The sequence below is a fragment of the Coturnix japonica genome, unplaced genomic scaffold (assembly GCF_054131305.1).
Source record: "Coturnix japonica strain WE unplaced genomic scaffold, WE-NBRP24 Scf046, whole genome shotgun sequence".
Classification (NCBI taxonomy): Eukaryota; Metazoa; Chordata; class Aves; order Galliformes; family Phasianidae; genus Coturnix; species Coturnix japonica.
In genome coordinates this window covers 2,095,971-2,113,934 of record NW_028188949.1, presented here as the reverse complement: position 1 = coordinate 2,113,934, position 17,964 = coordinate 2,095,971, and the positions used below count along the sequence as shown (strand labels likewise).

The 17,964-nt window shown below is 38.5% G+C and overlaps 2 protein-coding genes across 2 annotated transcripts; both read right to left on the bottom strand.

The window, feature by feature from the left end:
- Positions 1–13: 13 nt before the first annotated feature.
- LOC146752357 (uncharacterized) lies at positions 14–11,827 on the bottom strand. The gene is made up of 11 exons (XM_085531944.1): positions 11,491–11,827; positions 10,939–11,000; positions 5,598–5,914; positions 5,019–5,157; positions 4,139–4,294; positions 3,686–3,746; positions 3,325–3,450; positions 2,922–3,061; positions 1,498–1,725; positions 451–641; positions 14–155 (listed from the first exon to the last, which is right to left on the bottom strand). Exons 1-11 carry the CDS (start codon positions 11,765–11,767, stop codon positions 14–16), a joined length of 1,839 nt encoding a protein of 612 aa, XP_085388070.1. The 5' UTR covers positions 11,768–11,827.
- Positions 11,828–13,211: 1,384 nt separating this feature from the next.
- Positions 13,212–17,679, bottom strand: LOC146752356 (obscurin-like). The gene is made up of 5 exons (XM_085531943.1): positions 17,491–17,679; positions 16,240–16,506; positions 15,323–15,592; positions 14,419–14,685; positions 13,212–13,219 (listed from the first exon to the last, which is right to left on the bottom strand). The coding sequence occupies exons 1-5, from the start codon at positions 17,573–17,575 to the stop codon at positions 13,212–13,214; spliced, it is 897 nt and encodes a 298-aa protein (XP_085388069.1). The 5' UTR covers positions 17,576–17,679.
- Between the last annotated feature and the right edge of the window lie 285 nt (positions 17,680–17,964).

Genomic DNA, 17,964 nt, shown 5'->3' with positions numbered 1-17,964 from the left:
CATTTAATAAAAATTAAGAGCAAGAAAAATACCTGTTTAAGTTGTTGGATAGTATAGTCTTTATAATCCAGCTCATCCTTAAACTGGTTATTAATCCTTTCAAGTTCATCCATCTTATTCCTGAGGGATTCCTCCACAGAACGCATCGTGGACACCTGTAATGTAAGCACAGCTCACGGTTCATTAAAAGACTTCTGTAATTAATAAATTATTCAGATGCTATTCTGAGGGATGTACAACAAAACCACCAGAAATCCCCATATTATTCTTTATTTCCTTGCACACTCCTGTTTTCCCTTGGAACTCAAGTAGCATACCAAAGCATCCTAAAGTAGTAGTTTGGCCATTGATAAGCATGCAGATGCATTAAGTCAAAGGGATGTTCCCATTAACTATTTTTAACTCTAGTTCATTCTCAAAGGGCTCTAAGTTAACTCAGTGGTTACTTACGATTCTATACGTTGAACTTTCTCCATCTCACTCTTTTCCTTTTCCCGAAGAGAATGTTTCATCTGCTCCAAGCTTTCATTTAAAGCCAAACTTTTGAGCTGTTCTTCCAAAGCTTCTACTAACTGATCTCTCTCCTCACGCCACTTTTGAAGATTACGGTCCTTTTCTTCCAGCTGGGCAACAAGTCTTTCCTAAATGAAGAACAGATGAACAGTGAACATCACCTACTACACACTGAACTGTTCTAACACTTCGGTAGTTAGCACCGTTTTACAGTCTTAGTAAATGTATGATCTCTTCAAGATCCACAGGAGCTCTAGAACTAGTTGCACTACAAACTTACAGAAGCAAAACCATGCTTCTATTAGACAACCTACATTACTCTCCTTGTGAAAAAATATTAGTATTATTTAACAACTTCAATTTGCTCATTTAATGATTACTAATGAGCTTTAGGAAAATAAAGTCACAAAGTGATAATAATACTAAGCTCCTCACATCCTTCTATGCTGCTTGCAGGTCCAGAAAGTCGGGACTAACTACTTCCAGATGTAAAAAAAGCTTTGCAGAATGTACAGATTCACATGTTTAAGAAGTTACATGACAAGAGCCCAGCAAACAGCTCAAGTAACTCAAGTGACTTTGTTATCAGTCACTATTTGGAAAGTGATAAAGGAGCAAAACTGTGGCCGTTTGACCAAGTATTTTTATTCAGTATCTGGAGAGAAGTTTGTGGGGTTTCTTTAGAAACTCAATTGCCTTTTCTTCCTTATAAAGGCTTAAAGGCCTTCTGCTTTGCAGAAAAGAGAACAAACAAAAGCTTTTGTACAAAATACTTTCTTAGCCTCATTAAATAGTGATCTATTTTTCAACTGTAATTTTCTTATTGATGTCCCACATATGTGACATTTCATTATGCGCTTATGAAAGATCTTTCTTTTTGTGGCCCCCCCATTCCTTCCTTTTCCAAATCAAGCAGTTCTCATATGGGCTTTGGCGCATAAGAAAGCAAGGGGACTTGGACAAGCTGCTCTTATGCACCCTTACTGTTAATACTTGGTATGTAGTTGTCTCCAAACTACAGGCACCAGACAACTCTGCCAGGATCTCATCACTTACGATTTCTGCTTGTTGCTTTCTATAATGTTGTCGGTCCTCAGCAAATTGTTTCATTTCTTTGTTGCGAAGATTCTCAGCTTCTTTTATCTGATTTAGGAGCTCTTCTTTCTCCTCCAGCCACTTTTTTCTATCAGTTTGATACTTAGTCTCACTTTCCTATTTCAAAGAAACCAAAAATGAAATAGTGAGTCATTAAGGAATAAAAGTCTTAAAAGCCAGGTCATCATTAAATAGACTTGTTTCTGCAAGATAACAGAAACATTAGCAGTTTTTACTACAGAATATTCCCAAAGGCAGGTATTGGATAATCATTAGTTCTTTTCCATTAAAAAATAATCATTTCCAGTATTTCTTATTCAGACTGGAGAGCCTCCATAAAACATCTCTTTTTCTTTATAAATGTTCACACAAGCTTTACAGAACTTACACCAAAAGTCAGTATAAGAAAAACTCTTTTAACTTAAAAACTTCTAACACTTTACGCTGCCTTGCAGCAGTTGTAGAAAAACTTGCAGCTCCATTAGGGTTGAAAGACAAAGAAAAGCAACACAGTTTACACTGTAGGAGTAGTCTCCTTTCCTATCAAACCTACTGGCAGACATTCTCATATATAGGACAGAGCACCTGAGAAACTGCTTGGAAAAATAAAAGTCTTTTAACCAAGGACAATTAGTAGACCCGCAGCCCAACAAAAAAGGCTTCCTGGTGATAAAGTTAGATGATGATTTCGATAGCTTATATTAGTTGCCCAAGCAACTAACAGAAAACAGTTTTGACAAATACACCGTAAGTTACAATTTGCTTTGAGTTAGTATTCCTTTCTTGCAAACAACAATTGTATAAGTATACTCTGCTTATAGCACATTGACGTGGTATAGAATGAAGCAATGAATGCTCAACTTTCACCTCTTCTTGAAAAAGTGAATTGGCTCTGTGCATTAAAAAAATATATCATGAATAAGCCTACTCAAGGTGAAGGAGGAAAGAAGTTCAGAACCATTCCACTAACAGAGTGGATGTAACCTATTGTATACTCACTTAGAAAACTCCCACTGCCAGCCCATTACTTTTATTTAAAAAAACAAACAAACAACAACAACAAAAAATAACATCAGATGGGATAAGACAACTAACTGTTCAAAGGCCAGCAAAAGAAGCACTGCTCATGGCAGCATAATGTAGGGAAGGCTACACTTCCTATACTATGGGGGCATCAGTGATGCCATTCTTAACGTACCACAAAAAAGCTGCACCTGGTCCCTATTGCATGTTGCACTGCAGCTTTTACAGGAAGTTTCTGTAATCAATATAACAGTTTACTTTATCAAGTTACAACTTTGAAGTTAAGTTACCTCCAGCTCTTTTTGCAGCTTTATTAATTCTGTACTGTTTTCATTCAAATTTGCCTCATCACTTTTGTTGTTCTTTTGCTGCCAGTCACTATTGCTCTGGTATTCCAGTTCACTGTATTTGTGTTTCCATGCAATCAGTTCTACTCAATACACAAAATGAGGTTAGATAACATATCATTTCAAATATATATTTGAAATACCACACCAATGACTTTTTACTAAAGCAGCTTCGGTTTTATCTGCTACAGACATAAAGAAATAACAGAAGCCTTTAACTACAAGAGAGTTGTTGTTTACTATGGAACGTTAATGCCTAAGTAACAGTCACATGAAAATGGAAGTGGCTATCACAGTACGTCTAAACCCCTTTTGCATCCCTGCTCCCTTTCCCTGGAAAGATTACCTGAAGCTAATTTTTGGTTCTCTTCTAACTGAGCTTGAAGCATTTCATCTTGTTCAAGCTGCACTTCCTCTTGTTCTTCTAATGCCATCCGCATAACTTCAATTGTTCTATCCCTTGCACACAGATCTGAAGGTTTGAAAATTTACAGATGAACTCCCTACTAGCTCCCATTATTCTCAAATCAAGATTCTCCCATGACCAAAAGCTCTTTTAAAAGAAATAGAGCATCTCCATTGAAATATTTACATACAAATACATGCAGATATGTTTTAAAATCGAAACACAGAAGACTCAAAGTCATTAGCAATGTGACAACATTTACACGGATATTCCACACACACACACACAAATAATGGCTGACCATCACATAGTTGGTCATAGTCTTTGGAGATATCTTCCATCCTCTCAGTTTCCACCAGCTCCTATATTTCATGTTGAAAGAAAAGCATACACAGTAAAAACAAGCAGAATCTTTAAGACAGCCTAGAATTAATAAGCTTTTCATAAAGCATAAATAAGGACTCAAGCTGATAAAAAGAGTTTATGGTAAGACATTTCAATTAACATATCGTGATGTCACTCAACAAGATCAGGTTATATGCATATATTATATATGTATTTACTATGCAGATTATTGTATTGAAAACAATCTGCCAGTGCTCTGTAGTGACTAATTATTTGAATATCTTTCATGGTCTACCGCTAATTTCAGTTGGCCACTTTTATTTTGCTCCAATTTTTTTTTTCACCTTTTCCCTGTTGCTTGGAAAACCTCCATCACTCATTTAATAAAAATTAAGAGCAAGTAAAATACCTGTTTAAGTTGTTGGATATAGAAGTCTTTATAATCCAGCTCATCCTTAAAATGGTTAACAAGACTTTCAAGTTCATCCTTAAACTGGTTATCAATCCTTTCAATTTCATCCATCTTATTCCTGAGGTATTCCTCCACAGAACGCATCGTGGACACCTGTAATGTAAGCACAGCTCACGGTTCATTAAAAGACTTCTGTAATCCAACCTGGCCAAATACTTCTTTGTTAAATAAAGAGGAATTCACAAACAAGTGCTGAGTAGGAAAACGACAGCAAGTGCAAGGTTACCAAGGAAGACATGAATTCATTTTTAAGCTTCAATTTTCCAACCCAAGCACACCCAATAAACTTGCAGACTAAGATCCTGCAAAATGGGTTTTAAAATATCTACTTGTTTAATAATTAAATTTTAACTATTAACATCACTGAAGCTGAAATTGAAGAAAAAAAATATACATGCTTATATTAAAGAGCCTCTGGAAATTAGTCTATTTCTCTTCAAGTAAATAGCATTCTTCTTCCCAGTTATCAGCGTTTTTTCACAAGACTTAGGTTTTAGGCTTTGGAGTTACCACGGATACCAATGGCAAGTCACCAGTAACGTAGAGATAATAACAAGTCCCCTCCAGAGGCAGATTAGCTATTCTCTTCACAAACCTTATTCCAGACTACCAACCAACTTTACTTTCCTCTGTTCATTATCTATGCGAAACCATGTTTTAACTTCTGGTCCCCTCTAGAGCTTCAATGGCAACTTTACCTAAGATTTGCTGCTAGCCACACTAGTGTGAAATTTCCAGCTTCATAGTTAGAGAAGTTTTAACAGCAGAAAGCCAAGCATAATCTTACAGAAAAAAAATAGCTCAGTTGACTACAAACCTCGCTTTGTAGTTGCTGAATTTGTTTCTCGGCATCAGAATGTTTGTCTTTTAGATCTGCATACTCTTCTTCTTTCCTCTGCAAATCTTTTTTCAAATTCAGTACAAGGGCAGAACTCTCAGAAAGAATATTTTCTAGCCTTATGTTAAAAATAAAGACACAAAGAACATTAATGTTACACATCTCATGGAAACAGCAATTACAGCTTCATCCATGCCCTGCCTGTTGGTTTCTATTTGTAAAAAGACTCTTAAATCTATCTAGACCAGTGACAAGTTTTAAACAATTACTTTTGAATTTCAGCTTGCTTCTCATAATCAGATGCTGAAGCAATAAATTATTCAGATGCTATTCTGAGGGATGTACAACAAAACCACCAGAAATCCCCATATTATTCTTTATTTCCTTGCACACTCCTGTTTTCCCTTGGAACTCAAGTAGCATACCAAAGCATCCTAAAGTAGTAGTTTGGCCATTGATAAGCATGCAAATGCGTTAAGTCGAAGGGATGTTCCCATTAACTATTTTTAACTCTAGTTCATTCTCAAAGGGCTCTAAGTTAACTCAGTGGTTACTTACAATTCTGTACGTTGAACTTTCTCCATCTCACTCTTTTCCTTTTCCCGAAGAGAATGTTTCATCTGCTCCAAGCTGTTTTTCAACTGCATAACTTCTTGAATCAGATTTGCTTTTTTGCTACTTAACTCTTCAACCTTTTTGTCTGCATTTGCAGACTTCTCCTGCAGAGTTGCTGTAACTGTCTCTAGATTAACAATAATAGATTCTTTTTCTTTAAGTAATTCATTGAGTTTTGACACATTGTCTTCCATTGTCTTGGAAGCCTCCAGGCGATACTCAAGCTCTCTTATTTTTACCTCACAGTTGGCAACTTCCTCCTGAAATTGTGCACTCTCTGATCTTCTGCAGTCTTTTCTTCAAAGTCCTGAGTTTTCTTTTCTATTTGCTCATGTAACTGATTCACAAGATCTTCTTCCTGACTAGTGTGAGTTGTAATCTCACATAGCTTCATTACAAGTTGACGATTATGATTTTCAGCATTATTCAGTCCCGCCTTTAGGTTTTCATTGTCTTGAAGCAGTGCTTTGATGTGCTGACTTTTTTGTGAGGAAACATCAACAATACTTCTGCATACTTCCCAAATCCTCTCAAGACTATAGCTAAAGGAGAGGTCCTGCACAAGATCTGAGATGGAAGAAGTCTGTGACTGAATGCATGCAGAACTAATTTGAGATGTCCCTGTCTCATCTTTTTCAGAGTCTGAGGAATCCTTTACACTGACAAAGTCAGTACTGATGGCATGAAACTCTAAGTGACATTTGTATAATTCATCTAATTTGGTCCGCATTTCTTTTACTTGTGACACTTTATCAATTATATATTCTTTGGCAACTTCTATGTTGTTAGTTAGTTGGGCATTTTTGTCTTCTAGTGTCATATTTATAGATTTCTGTTCATCCAGTTCAGAAGCAATTTCCCGATAGTCAGCTTGACCCTGCAGAATTTGTTCACGGAGGACATCAGCTGTTTCTTCAGAAAAAGAAAGCTCAATACGCAGGCTTGTTACCTGCTTACTGAAATCTTCTTTTTTATTTTTTTCTCTTCTGCATTGTTCTTCAAGCACAGCTAAATGACGTTCCAAGATTTCAGTTCTTTCCCTCAGAGCTAGTACTTCCTTTCGGTACGCGGAGCACTTTTGTTTCATGTGTTCAATTGTCTTTTGCTCTACAGTGTTCTTTTTCTTTCTCTCATTTACAACTACTGTAAAACAAACAAACAAAAAAAAAAAAAAGGGAAAAGGAATGTAGCTCAGATTGATTAAAATAATTATTACACAGCAGTTCACAACACCAAGTAGCAACTTCTAAGTGAAAAACTGTCGTAATATGCAAGCCATGCCCTCACATCACATAGTATTTGATACTAGTGAAGGAATTAAAGTCCTCTGAACACGTAATCAGGTGCCTCAGATTTCTATACAGAATTAACAGCAAAAGGTTTTCAGTCTGGAAGAACACTTTTACCATGGCACTACTCAAACCTTCCACTCCACACCAGTAGAAAATCTAATTAGATTTAAGAAACATGGGAACGAGATAGATAATTCACAGCTATATTCTTTCTATCTTCCGTGCTTCAGCAATCCCTATAAGGCAGCCAGGAATCACTCCATCTACATCTAAATGGTAGATAAAAAGTTCTCTAAGAAATTTCATTCCAACTCACAGTCCTCTTACTTTCAAAAGAAAGATAAAACCCTGGACAAGTTGATCACTTAAGTGTTGATATCTGTCTCTCTTATTCAGTTGATCTCTAAACAAAATATGAGGATTCCTACTTCTGTCCACACTTACTCTTTTGCATATAAAGTTCACTCATAAAGTTGTACAAATTTGCAGATTCAAGTTTCCATAAATATTCCATTAGCTTGGGGCTGTTTTTTTCTTTAACTGGTGAGCAATTAGCTAAAATCACATGCATTTTCTTTCTATCAAAAGCGACTTCTGCTGTATTTCATCACTGCTTTAGAATCCAGTTATGTCCATTCCATAATATGCATACTTTAAGTATTAGAAAAATAAATATAAGTCAAGACTTACTAGGGATTGGGTCACCACAACAATATATTCCATGGTGATTCTTGTACAGTCCTTTTATTACTACAACTACAGAAATGAAGAATTTTATAGTGCCCACGTGCAGCCTGCATTACATACAGATTCACATGTACTGCATGGAAACAGCCTCTTAACTCATCTAAGGAGTTTTATATACAGCCCTCAACTGATTTAAAAGTCATACTGAAGAAACAGCAGTGGCGTATTCCACCCCAAACCAGGTTTTGGGTTTTGACTGCTGCTCCCAGCAACACTAGTGAGGGGAATATGATTTATAAGTAATCTAAACACTTTATGCTAAAAACAACAAGCAAGCACTAAAGCAAGATAAATAAGACTAGGGAGAAGATGTGTAATGTTCAGTCTAGAAGCTCCTTACACAGGAAGTAGGGAAAAAGCATTATTACAGAGCATAGGAAACAAGACCTAAAAGCTCAGAGAATGGTGTAAATACCCTGAACTTGAAGCTGAGATAACCTAGCATCTCCTAAAACACTTTTGCTCGTGCTACTTATATAACTAATTCTACAAAAGAACCAGCACAACATACCTGTGCTCATTGTTCTACTGTGTATATTTAACATAGCTAAAGAATATATATTAAGCGGTTTTTGAAATTGGACGCTATTAATACTCACAAATAGAAGAAAATTTTAACATGATTGAATACTCAGTACTTCTTAACAGAAAACTTCATGCTGACATTGTGACTATCAGCTACCCATTTTAATTCCTATGTGGAGCATTGCTGTCATTAATTTTTAAATGAGAGCTTTGGTCATATGATTAGAACAAACCCACTACTATTTGGAGTATGGAGGAGTCCACATCCCTCCCTCAGTCTCTGGTAAGATGCTTATATGTGATGCCATTCAGTGGTCACATTAGGATTCAATATTTATGCCAAATAAAGGCAGCAGGGACAAATCATCCAAGAACAGCATCTCATCCAAAGAAGGCCTTGACTTTCTCCCTTGCACATATTTTGCAAGAGGAATACAAGAAAGGAAGGGACTACAGCTAAGTTTTAGATTTTCCCTTCTACATTGTATATGCCTTCCGTAATTCTAGGAACACTGATGCTCAGCTGTGCCCAGAAGTGAAGTTAAATGCATCAGAGCTTATCCAAACCATTTTGCTCAAATATTGCCCATGAGCGAGCAATTAACAGGTCGTCAACAATTTTGATAGTTGCTTCAGGAAAAACAAAACAAACAAACAAAAAAAAGCACTTGAACAGCTGATGCTACTCAGAAGATCAGCAACAGCAGTTGAAACAATCCTAAAGAAACTGCTTTAAAACTATTACCAAATCTGCAAGTGCATCAACAGATGAGGAAAAAGCAGCAAAAAGGAAAAAAATAGTGCAAAAACTTTTATTCTTAAGCATTCAAAAATGAACAGCATAGGACCTTCTGAAAAAGGGATATTTACATAACAGTTACTTCTATTTACAGTTTAACACAGTGGCTTTTCTCCTTATACCATAAGGTACGCGCTTCACAGCCTTTTGCTTCCTATCCGGAATAGGAAGCAATTTATTGTTTTGGAAGACACCCTGTTCAACGATGGAAGAAACTGTACCTTTCTTTGGAGGTGGCTCTTCCACAGTAGGCTTATCTTCATCAGTACTGCGCTTTCTTCCCACTTCCAACTCAGTTTTATCTTGTTTCAGTGCTTTAACTGAAAGCACTGAAAATTGGCTGCTTTCAGTTCCTTTATTAGTGTTCTCTTCTGCCGGTTCTGCTTTAATGGTAGTTAAATGGTAGGTAGTTTTTTCCTGTATTGATATAAGATCAGTTACATTGAAGCTTAACAAAAGGAGCACTTAAGTCTCAGTAATCTTCTGTAGGCAAATATTTACACAAAACCATACAGCTAAAATATTTACCCGGTGACTCTATAGACATCAGTTACAAATCTCAATAGCAGACAGAACAAGTACACCTTCAGATAATGACAAGTGCAATACTCGGTAGAGTATACAAGGGAAAGCAAGAGCCTAGCAGGTTACAAAGTAAAAGACTTGCACACAATCAAGAGTTTACCAGTTTATCAAAGAATTTCCTGTTTCCAAGAAGTCAACAAAATTACAAACATGGTCAAAGAGCAAATGGTCAGCTCTCATACAAGTTCATCACATCACACTTCTGCTAAGCTGCTAAAATCACTTTCATCGTGACAGATATAATCCAACCTTAAAGCTTAGTCAGCTCTGTCACGCATATTTTAGATTGTGTCCTTGACCACAAGTGAAGCTTCCTTACTTACAAGATGACGATTGTTAAGCCATGCTGGCACTGCCAAGGACTGATTATTCATCTTTAGTAGCTTATGAAAAGAAAAGCCTCAGAAGTGTTCAGGCCACACAATCTCACAGATAGAGTTGGAGCCTTGTTCTTGGAAGAAGTAATAGGTGAGGACATGACTACTCATCACAGTCAGCTTTAATACCATGGAAATACTAAGTTGCAGTGATGCAGACAGTCAACGACTAAGAAGGGTCAAGTTGCTAAGCTTACAAGGTTAGAGATCTGAGTGACAGAATTAACTATAAATGTTTTCAGAGCTACTTCAGGCTACCAAACATCAAAAAATGAACAAAAACCACCAGAAGTGGTATGCACACATACTTAATCAAGCTAGTCTTCACATATTCAGTAGCTCGCGGTACATTAGTCAGGTTAAAGTTTTATGGACTGCATAGAACGTGGAGATATCCTGACCATTCCTACTTGTACTTCCAACTCTACTCAACATACTTTTACTGTTGCTCTTCCTCTGATGTAGGAGTGTGAGGCAGGAGTTAGTGGAACACGCTGATATTTTTGTTGTTTGTGTTAACAACAACTACCTTCAGATAAATTTGAATTGTTTACAATTTCAAGCGAGTACCAGCTACATACAGAAAATCAGTTTTCCAAAAATGTGTTGATTACAAGCATAGAATTAGTGTTTTCCTTTTTTTGTATAAGGATACGGAGATGTGTAAAACTCACATAATCTTTTACTTTTTCTTCTAAATGAGATTTTAAGTCTTGTAGCTCTGTAATAATGTCATCTTTCTGCACCTTGATTGAGATTGGAAATAAAAAATAAAAAAAATTCAGTCATCAGTTTCTAATGTAGTGTTAAGTAGCTGAATTACACAATGCATTAAAGGCAAATTCAGTTAAGCTAAGCTCGGTAAGAAATCTATTAATGGAGCCTACTGGAATAGCATTTTAAGCTACCACAAGTTGGTATTAAAACAATTTTACACAACATCTTCTTGATAAAGTTACCTCAGTTGCTTCTTTAAGTTGCTCAACAGACTCATCCAATTTAATCACCTGCATTTCAAAGTCTGTAACACACAGAAAAGGTTGTATTACATAAGTAGCCAATAGATTATTAAGTAATCAATTTTTACAGATATTCTAATGTTTAGGTAGCTTTTGAACAGATTAATTAATTTGCATGTGGTCTTCACTTATTGGGAGTGATTCAAAAGTTTTCTATATTTCTTGGAACGAAAACATTGCATCAACAAGACATAAAGAAGAGTAGAGATTACAATATAAAAGTAAAAATCAAGATATAGACATTTAACCCCATACTTACGAAAGCGTAAAGCTGCTAGTTGCAGTTTAAAGGAGAGGGGGAAAAAAGAAAAGAAATAACCAAAAACCGTGGAATTGCTGAACCTGAATATACACAAGGAACAAACTATCACTTATCTACAGGCTATGGTTCCAAAGGTAGAACATCTCCTCTAATTCCTACTCAGACTGGTTATTTCTCTTTTAGATTAATGAACTATTTCTGTCTTCTACCTTTCACATCGCATAACTCACCTTTGCTCTTCTGCATCAGCTCTTCTTCAGTTTTAAGTAGTTTGGTGTTTTTCTCTGGTAGCTCTTCTTTGGTCTCCATCAGTTCAAAGTTAGTTTTCTCCAGCTGCTTTTCAAACCAGCCAGTATCTTCCTTCGGGTCCCCCAGGGATACAATGGAACTATGTGCTGCCTCAGCTTGCTCTTTAATATCCATGACATCATAATGCACAGAATCAAGAATGCCCTCAGGATCAACACAGGTGTCAGGCACTATGCTATGTTCTCCACCCTGAAACATAATTTATAATCAGTTAAAACTGGTGAATAGCTGACTACATAATAGCTGTTATTTCTACAGATAGTCTGGATAGCCACTATGAAGACAGCCATACAAGAAGTTTTTAATTTCAGCTTCAAAACCCACCTCACAAATTCACATACAACATGACAGTGATTCGTATGGGGGGAAGATAAGTGGCATTCTAGTAACAGCTAATATATTTTATAGTATTTGATGACCACACTCCCCCCCCCTTTTTTTTTTTTTTTTTTTTTTTAATATTACCCCAGATTGATCTCCTTCAAATTTAACGTACAAGTTCGGACTCCCCTTTTCTTTGTATACAGCGTAAATTTTCATTTTGTGTTGCAGAAACAAGGAAAACGCCCAAATTCCCAAAGCTTTCTGAAACTGTTCTTAAGGCTCAGCAACTATTCCTGCTAGATGAAGAATAGATGTGTCTTGCTCATCATACAGCAACACAGCATGCACTTCTTTGTAAACAGCCTTGTGTTTCTATAAGATGTGCCCATAACATTTCAATAGTAAAAAGGAAAATATTTAAGAAAAAAAAAAAAAGGAAAATAATTAAGAAAAAAAAAGAAAAATACCAGGGTGTCATGGTTTAATAATTTTGTAATTTTGCTATCAGTATTCCACATCATAACATCATATAAAGCATGAATAATTTTACTGCTCCCGAACACTTGCAGTATATTGATGATATTGTCGTGTGGGGCCATACAGCAGCAGAGATTTTCAAGAAAAGAAAACAGATAATCCAAATTCTTTTGCAAGCTGGTTTTGCCATTAAGCGCAGCAAGGTGAAGGGGTCTGCCCAGGAAATCCAGTTCTTAGGTGTAAAATGGCAAGATGGGCATCGACACATCCCAGCAGATGTGATTGAAAAAATCACTGCTATGTCTCCTCCCACCAACAAGACAGAGACCCAATCTTTTCTGGGAGTAGTAAGCTTTTGGAGAATGCATGTCCCAAACTACAGCCACATAGTGAGCCCCCTCTATCAGGTAACACGGAAGAAGAATAATTTCTCATGGGGTCCTGAGCAGCAGCAGCAGGCTTTTGAGCAGAGAAAACAAGACATAGCCCATGCCGTGGCCTTGGGGCCAGTACGGACAGGACGTAAAGAACATCCTCTACACTGCTGCTGGAGAGAAAGGTCCCACTTGGAGTTTGTGGCAAAGAGCTTTAGGAGAAACCCAAGGCCAACCCCCGGGACTTTGGAGTCGAGCATATAAAGGGTCTGAGGAGTGCTACACTCCAACTGAGAAGGAGATCTTAGCCATGTACGAGGGGGTTTGGGCTGCTTCTGAAGTAGTTGGGACAGAGGTTCAGCTCCTTCTAGCACCTCACTTGCCTGTGTCCCCCCTGTCACGGACACAGGTAGATTTTTGTTTAAACCGTGACAACTACCCAGAATGCAGCATCAGGGAATATTTGCCTAGAACTCTGGAGGACTATTTGTAACTCAGAAAGGTCAGAGATAGAAAGTTCACACTGATTTCTGGGTCACCAGCCTCACCGTACATCAGCATTTTTGGTTTTTAAATGATACATAAAGTTCTCAATGGCACTGCTCTAGTCGGTAGTTCTTTCCCTTTCCGTGCAGCTTGCTCTGTGCATGGCTTGTGAACCGCTATTCAGGCCAGACAGCTGCAGCCCCAAAGACCTGCCATAAATGTACAAATTCTACCAGGATAATGTCTTGGGAGTGGAGAAACAGGATGCGCAGTCATATGGCTCTCACACATACCTTGTACAACCAGCTTGGCTCTGGACTGGGCATCACCAATGTCACAGGTGTACACGTCACTGTCACTTTTCTCCAGATTTTTTATGCTCAGCTGCAGGTCTCGTCCTTTCTGTGCCCTCTTGTATTTCCTGCCAGGCCTGAGCTCAGCAATGCCTTTCCTCCATATGACGAAGGATGCGGCTTTCTCGCTCTGACATGTAAAAAGTGCACTTCCACTTTCTTCAATTTTCACATCTGAAAGTTCCTTGATAAAGTAATTAGGTTTTTCTGGAAGGGAAAAAAAAAGGATGAGGGTGTAGGACAAAGGGATTTGTTACCACAACAAGTCCCAAGCATACAGAGGTGTCCTGAATCTCCTCTGCCCTCATTTCAGAATATCACATAGAGATGCAAAGAGTCTAAGAAGACCACAGAGTCCACCCATTTACATAGGTTTGATAATTCCAGTAGATATCTGGAAAGTTCAATACCATTATACATGCGCTGGTAGGATCTCATCTGATCAACTGCATATAGTTTTGATTACACATATTCAATAGAGACTAATTCAGATTGCCATCTTTTCTTGGCTCACTAACACCCAAGATCATAGAATCATAGAATGATCACAGAATCATAGAGTGGCCTGAGTAGAAAAGGACCTCAAAGATCATCTAGTTTCAAACCCCCTCCAAGGGGTCACCAACCACCAGACCAGGCTGCCCAGATCCACATCACACTGGAGAATCATTCCGTTTCCAGATTATTTTAAGGAAAAGATTTTAATCTATCATATTTTCTGAAAACTAAGAATTGATCCTGCTCAAGGAAACAGAAGAGAAAAACATCACCCACAGGCTGCAGATATTTACCTCGACTTCTCTACATGCCATCCCCAGTGTGCTTTTCAACTCACCTTGCACAGTGACCCTGGCTTTTGTTATGGAGTCCTCTGTCTCACAGGGGTACTCCCCACTGTCCTTGGCAGTAGAGTCATGGATGATCAGAATGGTCCCACTTCCCTCCTGCTGCAAGTCGTACTTCTGGCTTTTTCTGATTGCTTTGCCATCCTTGTACCACCTGATGTTCAAATCCGGTTTTGACAGCTCACAGCTCAGGCTGATGTCCTGTCCTGCTGCTGCTGTCTTATCCTCCAGCTGTTTTGAAACCTCAGTAGGTTTTCCTGGAAGAAAACATTGCTTTTTGAGTAACATACACTTAGGGTAGGATGCCTCTCTCAAAATACATGCATCTACATGCTGGAGATAAGTTAGAGAGGCACTTGCAACAGAGGCCATCCTACAGCCAGCAGTAATCTGCAAAGTACAGACAATAGAATTCCAGGCAGCATTTATTCTCTCTTAAATCTACCCAATTGAGGATGATGAACCATGTCTGAAAACTGCCTCTTTCTTCTCTCCACTCATCACACTGGGAGCCTCGGATGATGCTCTCAGATGCACATGCTCTAGATAGGAATTTGTTGTACAGCTAGATGATGTGAAGGCCATCCCTTCAGCTTATACTTAGAGGATATTTGCTCCCACAGTTCCCTCAACAGATCATTCCTGATTTACTGTTAATGGAACAAGCTGTAGTGAGATGCCCATTTCCAACACTACCCCAGTGCTTTGGGTAGTTCTCACATTTGTGTAAAATGTTTTGTCCTTTTACTTATTTTTAAGAGAAATTCTCAGTGCTTCAAGGTTCAAGTAGAAGGTTGCTATTCACTTTAACCATATTATGAGTTAGCTCTCACGACAATCTTATCAGAAGACAGTTGAAGGAATCAGACCCCAGAATCTCTCCCATCTCATTACCTTTCACAGACAGAGAGGCTTTGGAGGTTAGACCACGGGCAGTAAAAACGACTTCCCCAGCGTCAGTAGGAGTCACACTTTTGATAATGACAGTATATTTCCGACTCACGTTACAAGCTTTAAATCGCCCACCATTTTCCACTCTGCTTCCATTCAGTGTCCAGTTGAACTCATCAATGCTTTCATGGGACAGAATGCATTCAAAAGTACAATCTTCTCCCTCCTGGATTTCAGTGGTTTTCAGCCGTTTGGTAATGCCACTATTCAGCTCTGGAAGGTAAGAGATATGTTAGTATGAGGTTTATATGGAGAAAAGGCATTTGTGACTGACATGAGTAGCAGTACTGGTGTTTTAACTCAGGATTTGCAGAACATGGCTGCATTCCTTACTGATGTATTCTCTAAGACATTCTCCACTCAGAATTACCAGAAAGCTATAAAAAAAAAAAGAGACGTGAATCTCTTGGCTTTGCTCTGGAAGAACTACAAGGCGAGCAGCTCAGTCCATGGAGCAGAATGAAGATTCAATGAGCTACAAAGGGAACAACCTAACAGAGAGGACAACTCTAGGATGCTGCGTGAGAAAAAGGGTTTTGCCTATGACAAGAAATTAAATGTTTCTATTAGCTAATTTGTTACCATCCTACCCCTACTGGTGTTCAAACCATTTCTCCATTTTAGGGATGTTTAGAAAGGAAATATTTCCAGGACATTCTTGATGTGTTTGGTGATTTTCATGGCAAAATGAGATAAATTTACATCAAAAGCAATGGGAATTTTCCAGACATCACTGTGCTAAATTGCAGTAATACACTTCTATTTTTAGAAACTATTAAGGCTCGTGGGGGAATAGGTGTAAGACATAGTGACCACACTGAATGTGCTTTCAGCACTCCTTTACTTTCCACAGTACTTACCCTGAATGCCGACCTTTGATTTGGCAACATCACTGCCAATATCACAGGTATAGAAACCTGCATCTGACTTCTCGAAGTCATGGATAAGGGGATATAGGGTCTTCCCAGACTGTACCAGCTCATACTTGTTGCCAGAAGTGAGCAGAACACCGTCCTTCTTCCACACTGGTTTGACCTTCTCTTTAGAGACTTTGCATTCCAATTTAATCACACCCCGCTCCTCACCAAAAACATCATCCAAGGACTTCACGAAGACAGCAGGCTTCTCTGCCATTAAAAAGGCAAAACAGAACAATGTGATACAGAAGTTGAGACATTTCCAGTTGCTTTCAGATTTTTAAAGAGGGATAAATAAATCTTTACCAGCACTGACGACACCAATATAGAACATAAAGCGGTTTCATGTGTGTTGACTGAATGCACTTTATGGAATTCTGAACTAATCAGTAGGAGAATACAGGGAATAGGAGGGACAGCCTGCATTGCCTTGGGTGGGACTGATATCATATGAAGTAATTGGGATGCAGCTCTTCTAAAGCTGGAGAGCTGGCATTGCCCTCACATGGAGCAGAGCTCATACAGCAGGCCACAGGATTAAGAGGATAAGCTGCTGAACACTTTTGATTTTCCTGTTTTATTGACTCCTTTTATCTGTCTTCTACTTCACACATCAGATGTTTATACTAGGGAAAAAACTTCCACCAAATGCAAAAGAAAGGAGAAAGAGGAAATCCTTCAAACTCTGAGCGCACAGAGTAAAAGAGCTTAATTGCTGGGGAGAGCAGATTAGAATCACAGTACCCTTAGAATTGGAAGAGACCCTTAAAGGCCATCTAGCCCAGCTCCCCTGCAATAAAAAGGGACATTCACAGCTAGATCAGGTTGCTCACAGCCTGGTCATTAGTCATCCCAGAGGCAAAACACACACTGAATGATCTCTCCCTGCAGTCATAAATCCTTGGAGACAACAGCACTGACACTGCATGTTACTGAAGCAGTAAAAGAAATTGCTCTTGTAACTCTTCTTGTGTTAAGTAAAATGATGATAAAAAGCAATGGAATGCTTTGGCAGGACACCAAAACCATCCTCCTTCGTTGATATCTGCTGCAATGGAACCTCCCACTGGAAGAAAGCCTCTGATGACTTTTCACCCCAGAGAGGTGAGCTTTAGAAGCAGGATTGCTGCACAATAGAATGAACTGGTGCTCCTTAGCATCTCTTACATCCAGGAGGGGTGTGATCAGACCCACCTATCACCTTCAGGCACGCACTTTCTGACACCTTGTCTGACTCCACTGTCACTGTGCCAGCATCCTCAGGCTTAACCTGCTTCATTGTCAGTGTGCAGCAATTGCCAACGTTCTTGATGTCCTTGTAATTGTTGGTGTAAAGGAGGTTGCCATTCAGGAACCATTCCACGTCCTCGTCATCATGGGACAGCTCGCAGGAGAAGACAGCGGAGCTCTCTTCAATTTCCACATCCTGCAGGTGCTTCGTTACTTCTACATTGCGGGCTGTGGGGAAACAAGGTGAACTGTTACCACTGTTACTATAAATCATACTGGGATGTGGTAGAATGGTTGGACTAGATGATCTTTGTGTAATCTTCTCAGTGAAGATAATACATTTATAAAGTTAGCAGGAGAGAACGGCAGAAATCAACCTCAAGAAGAGAAATCTGAGGTGAAATAGGACATGGAAGAGGCCACCCTCCCTGCTCATAC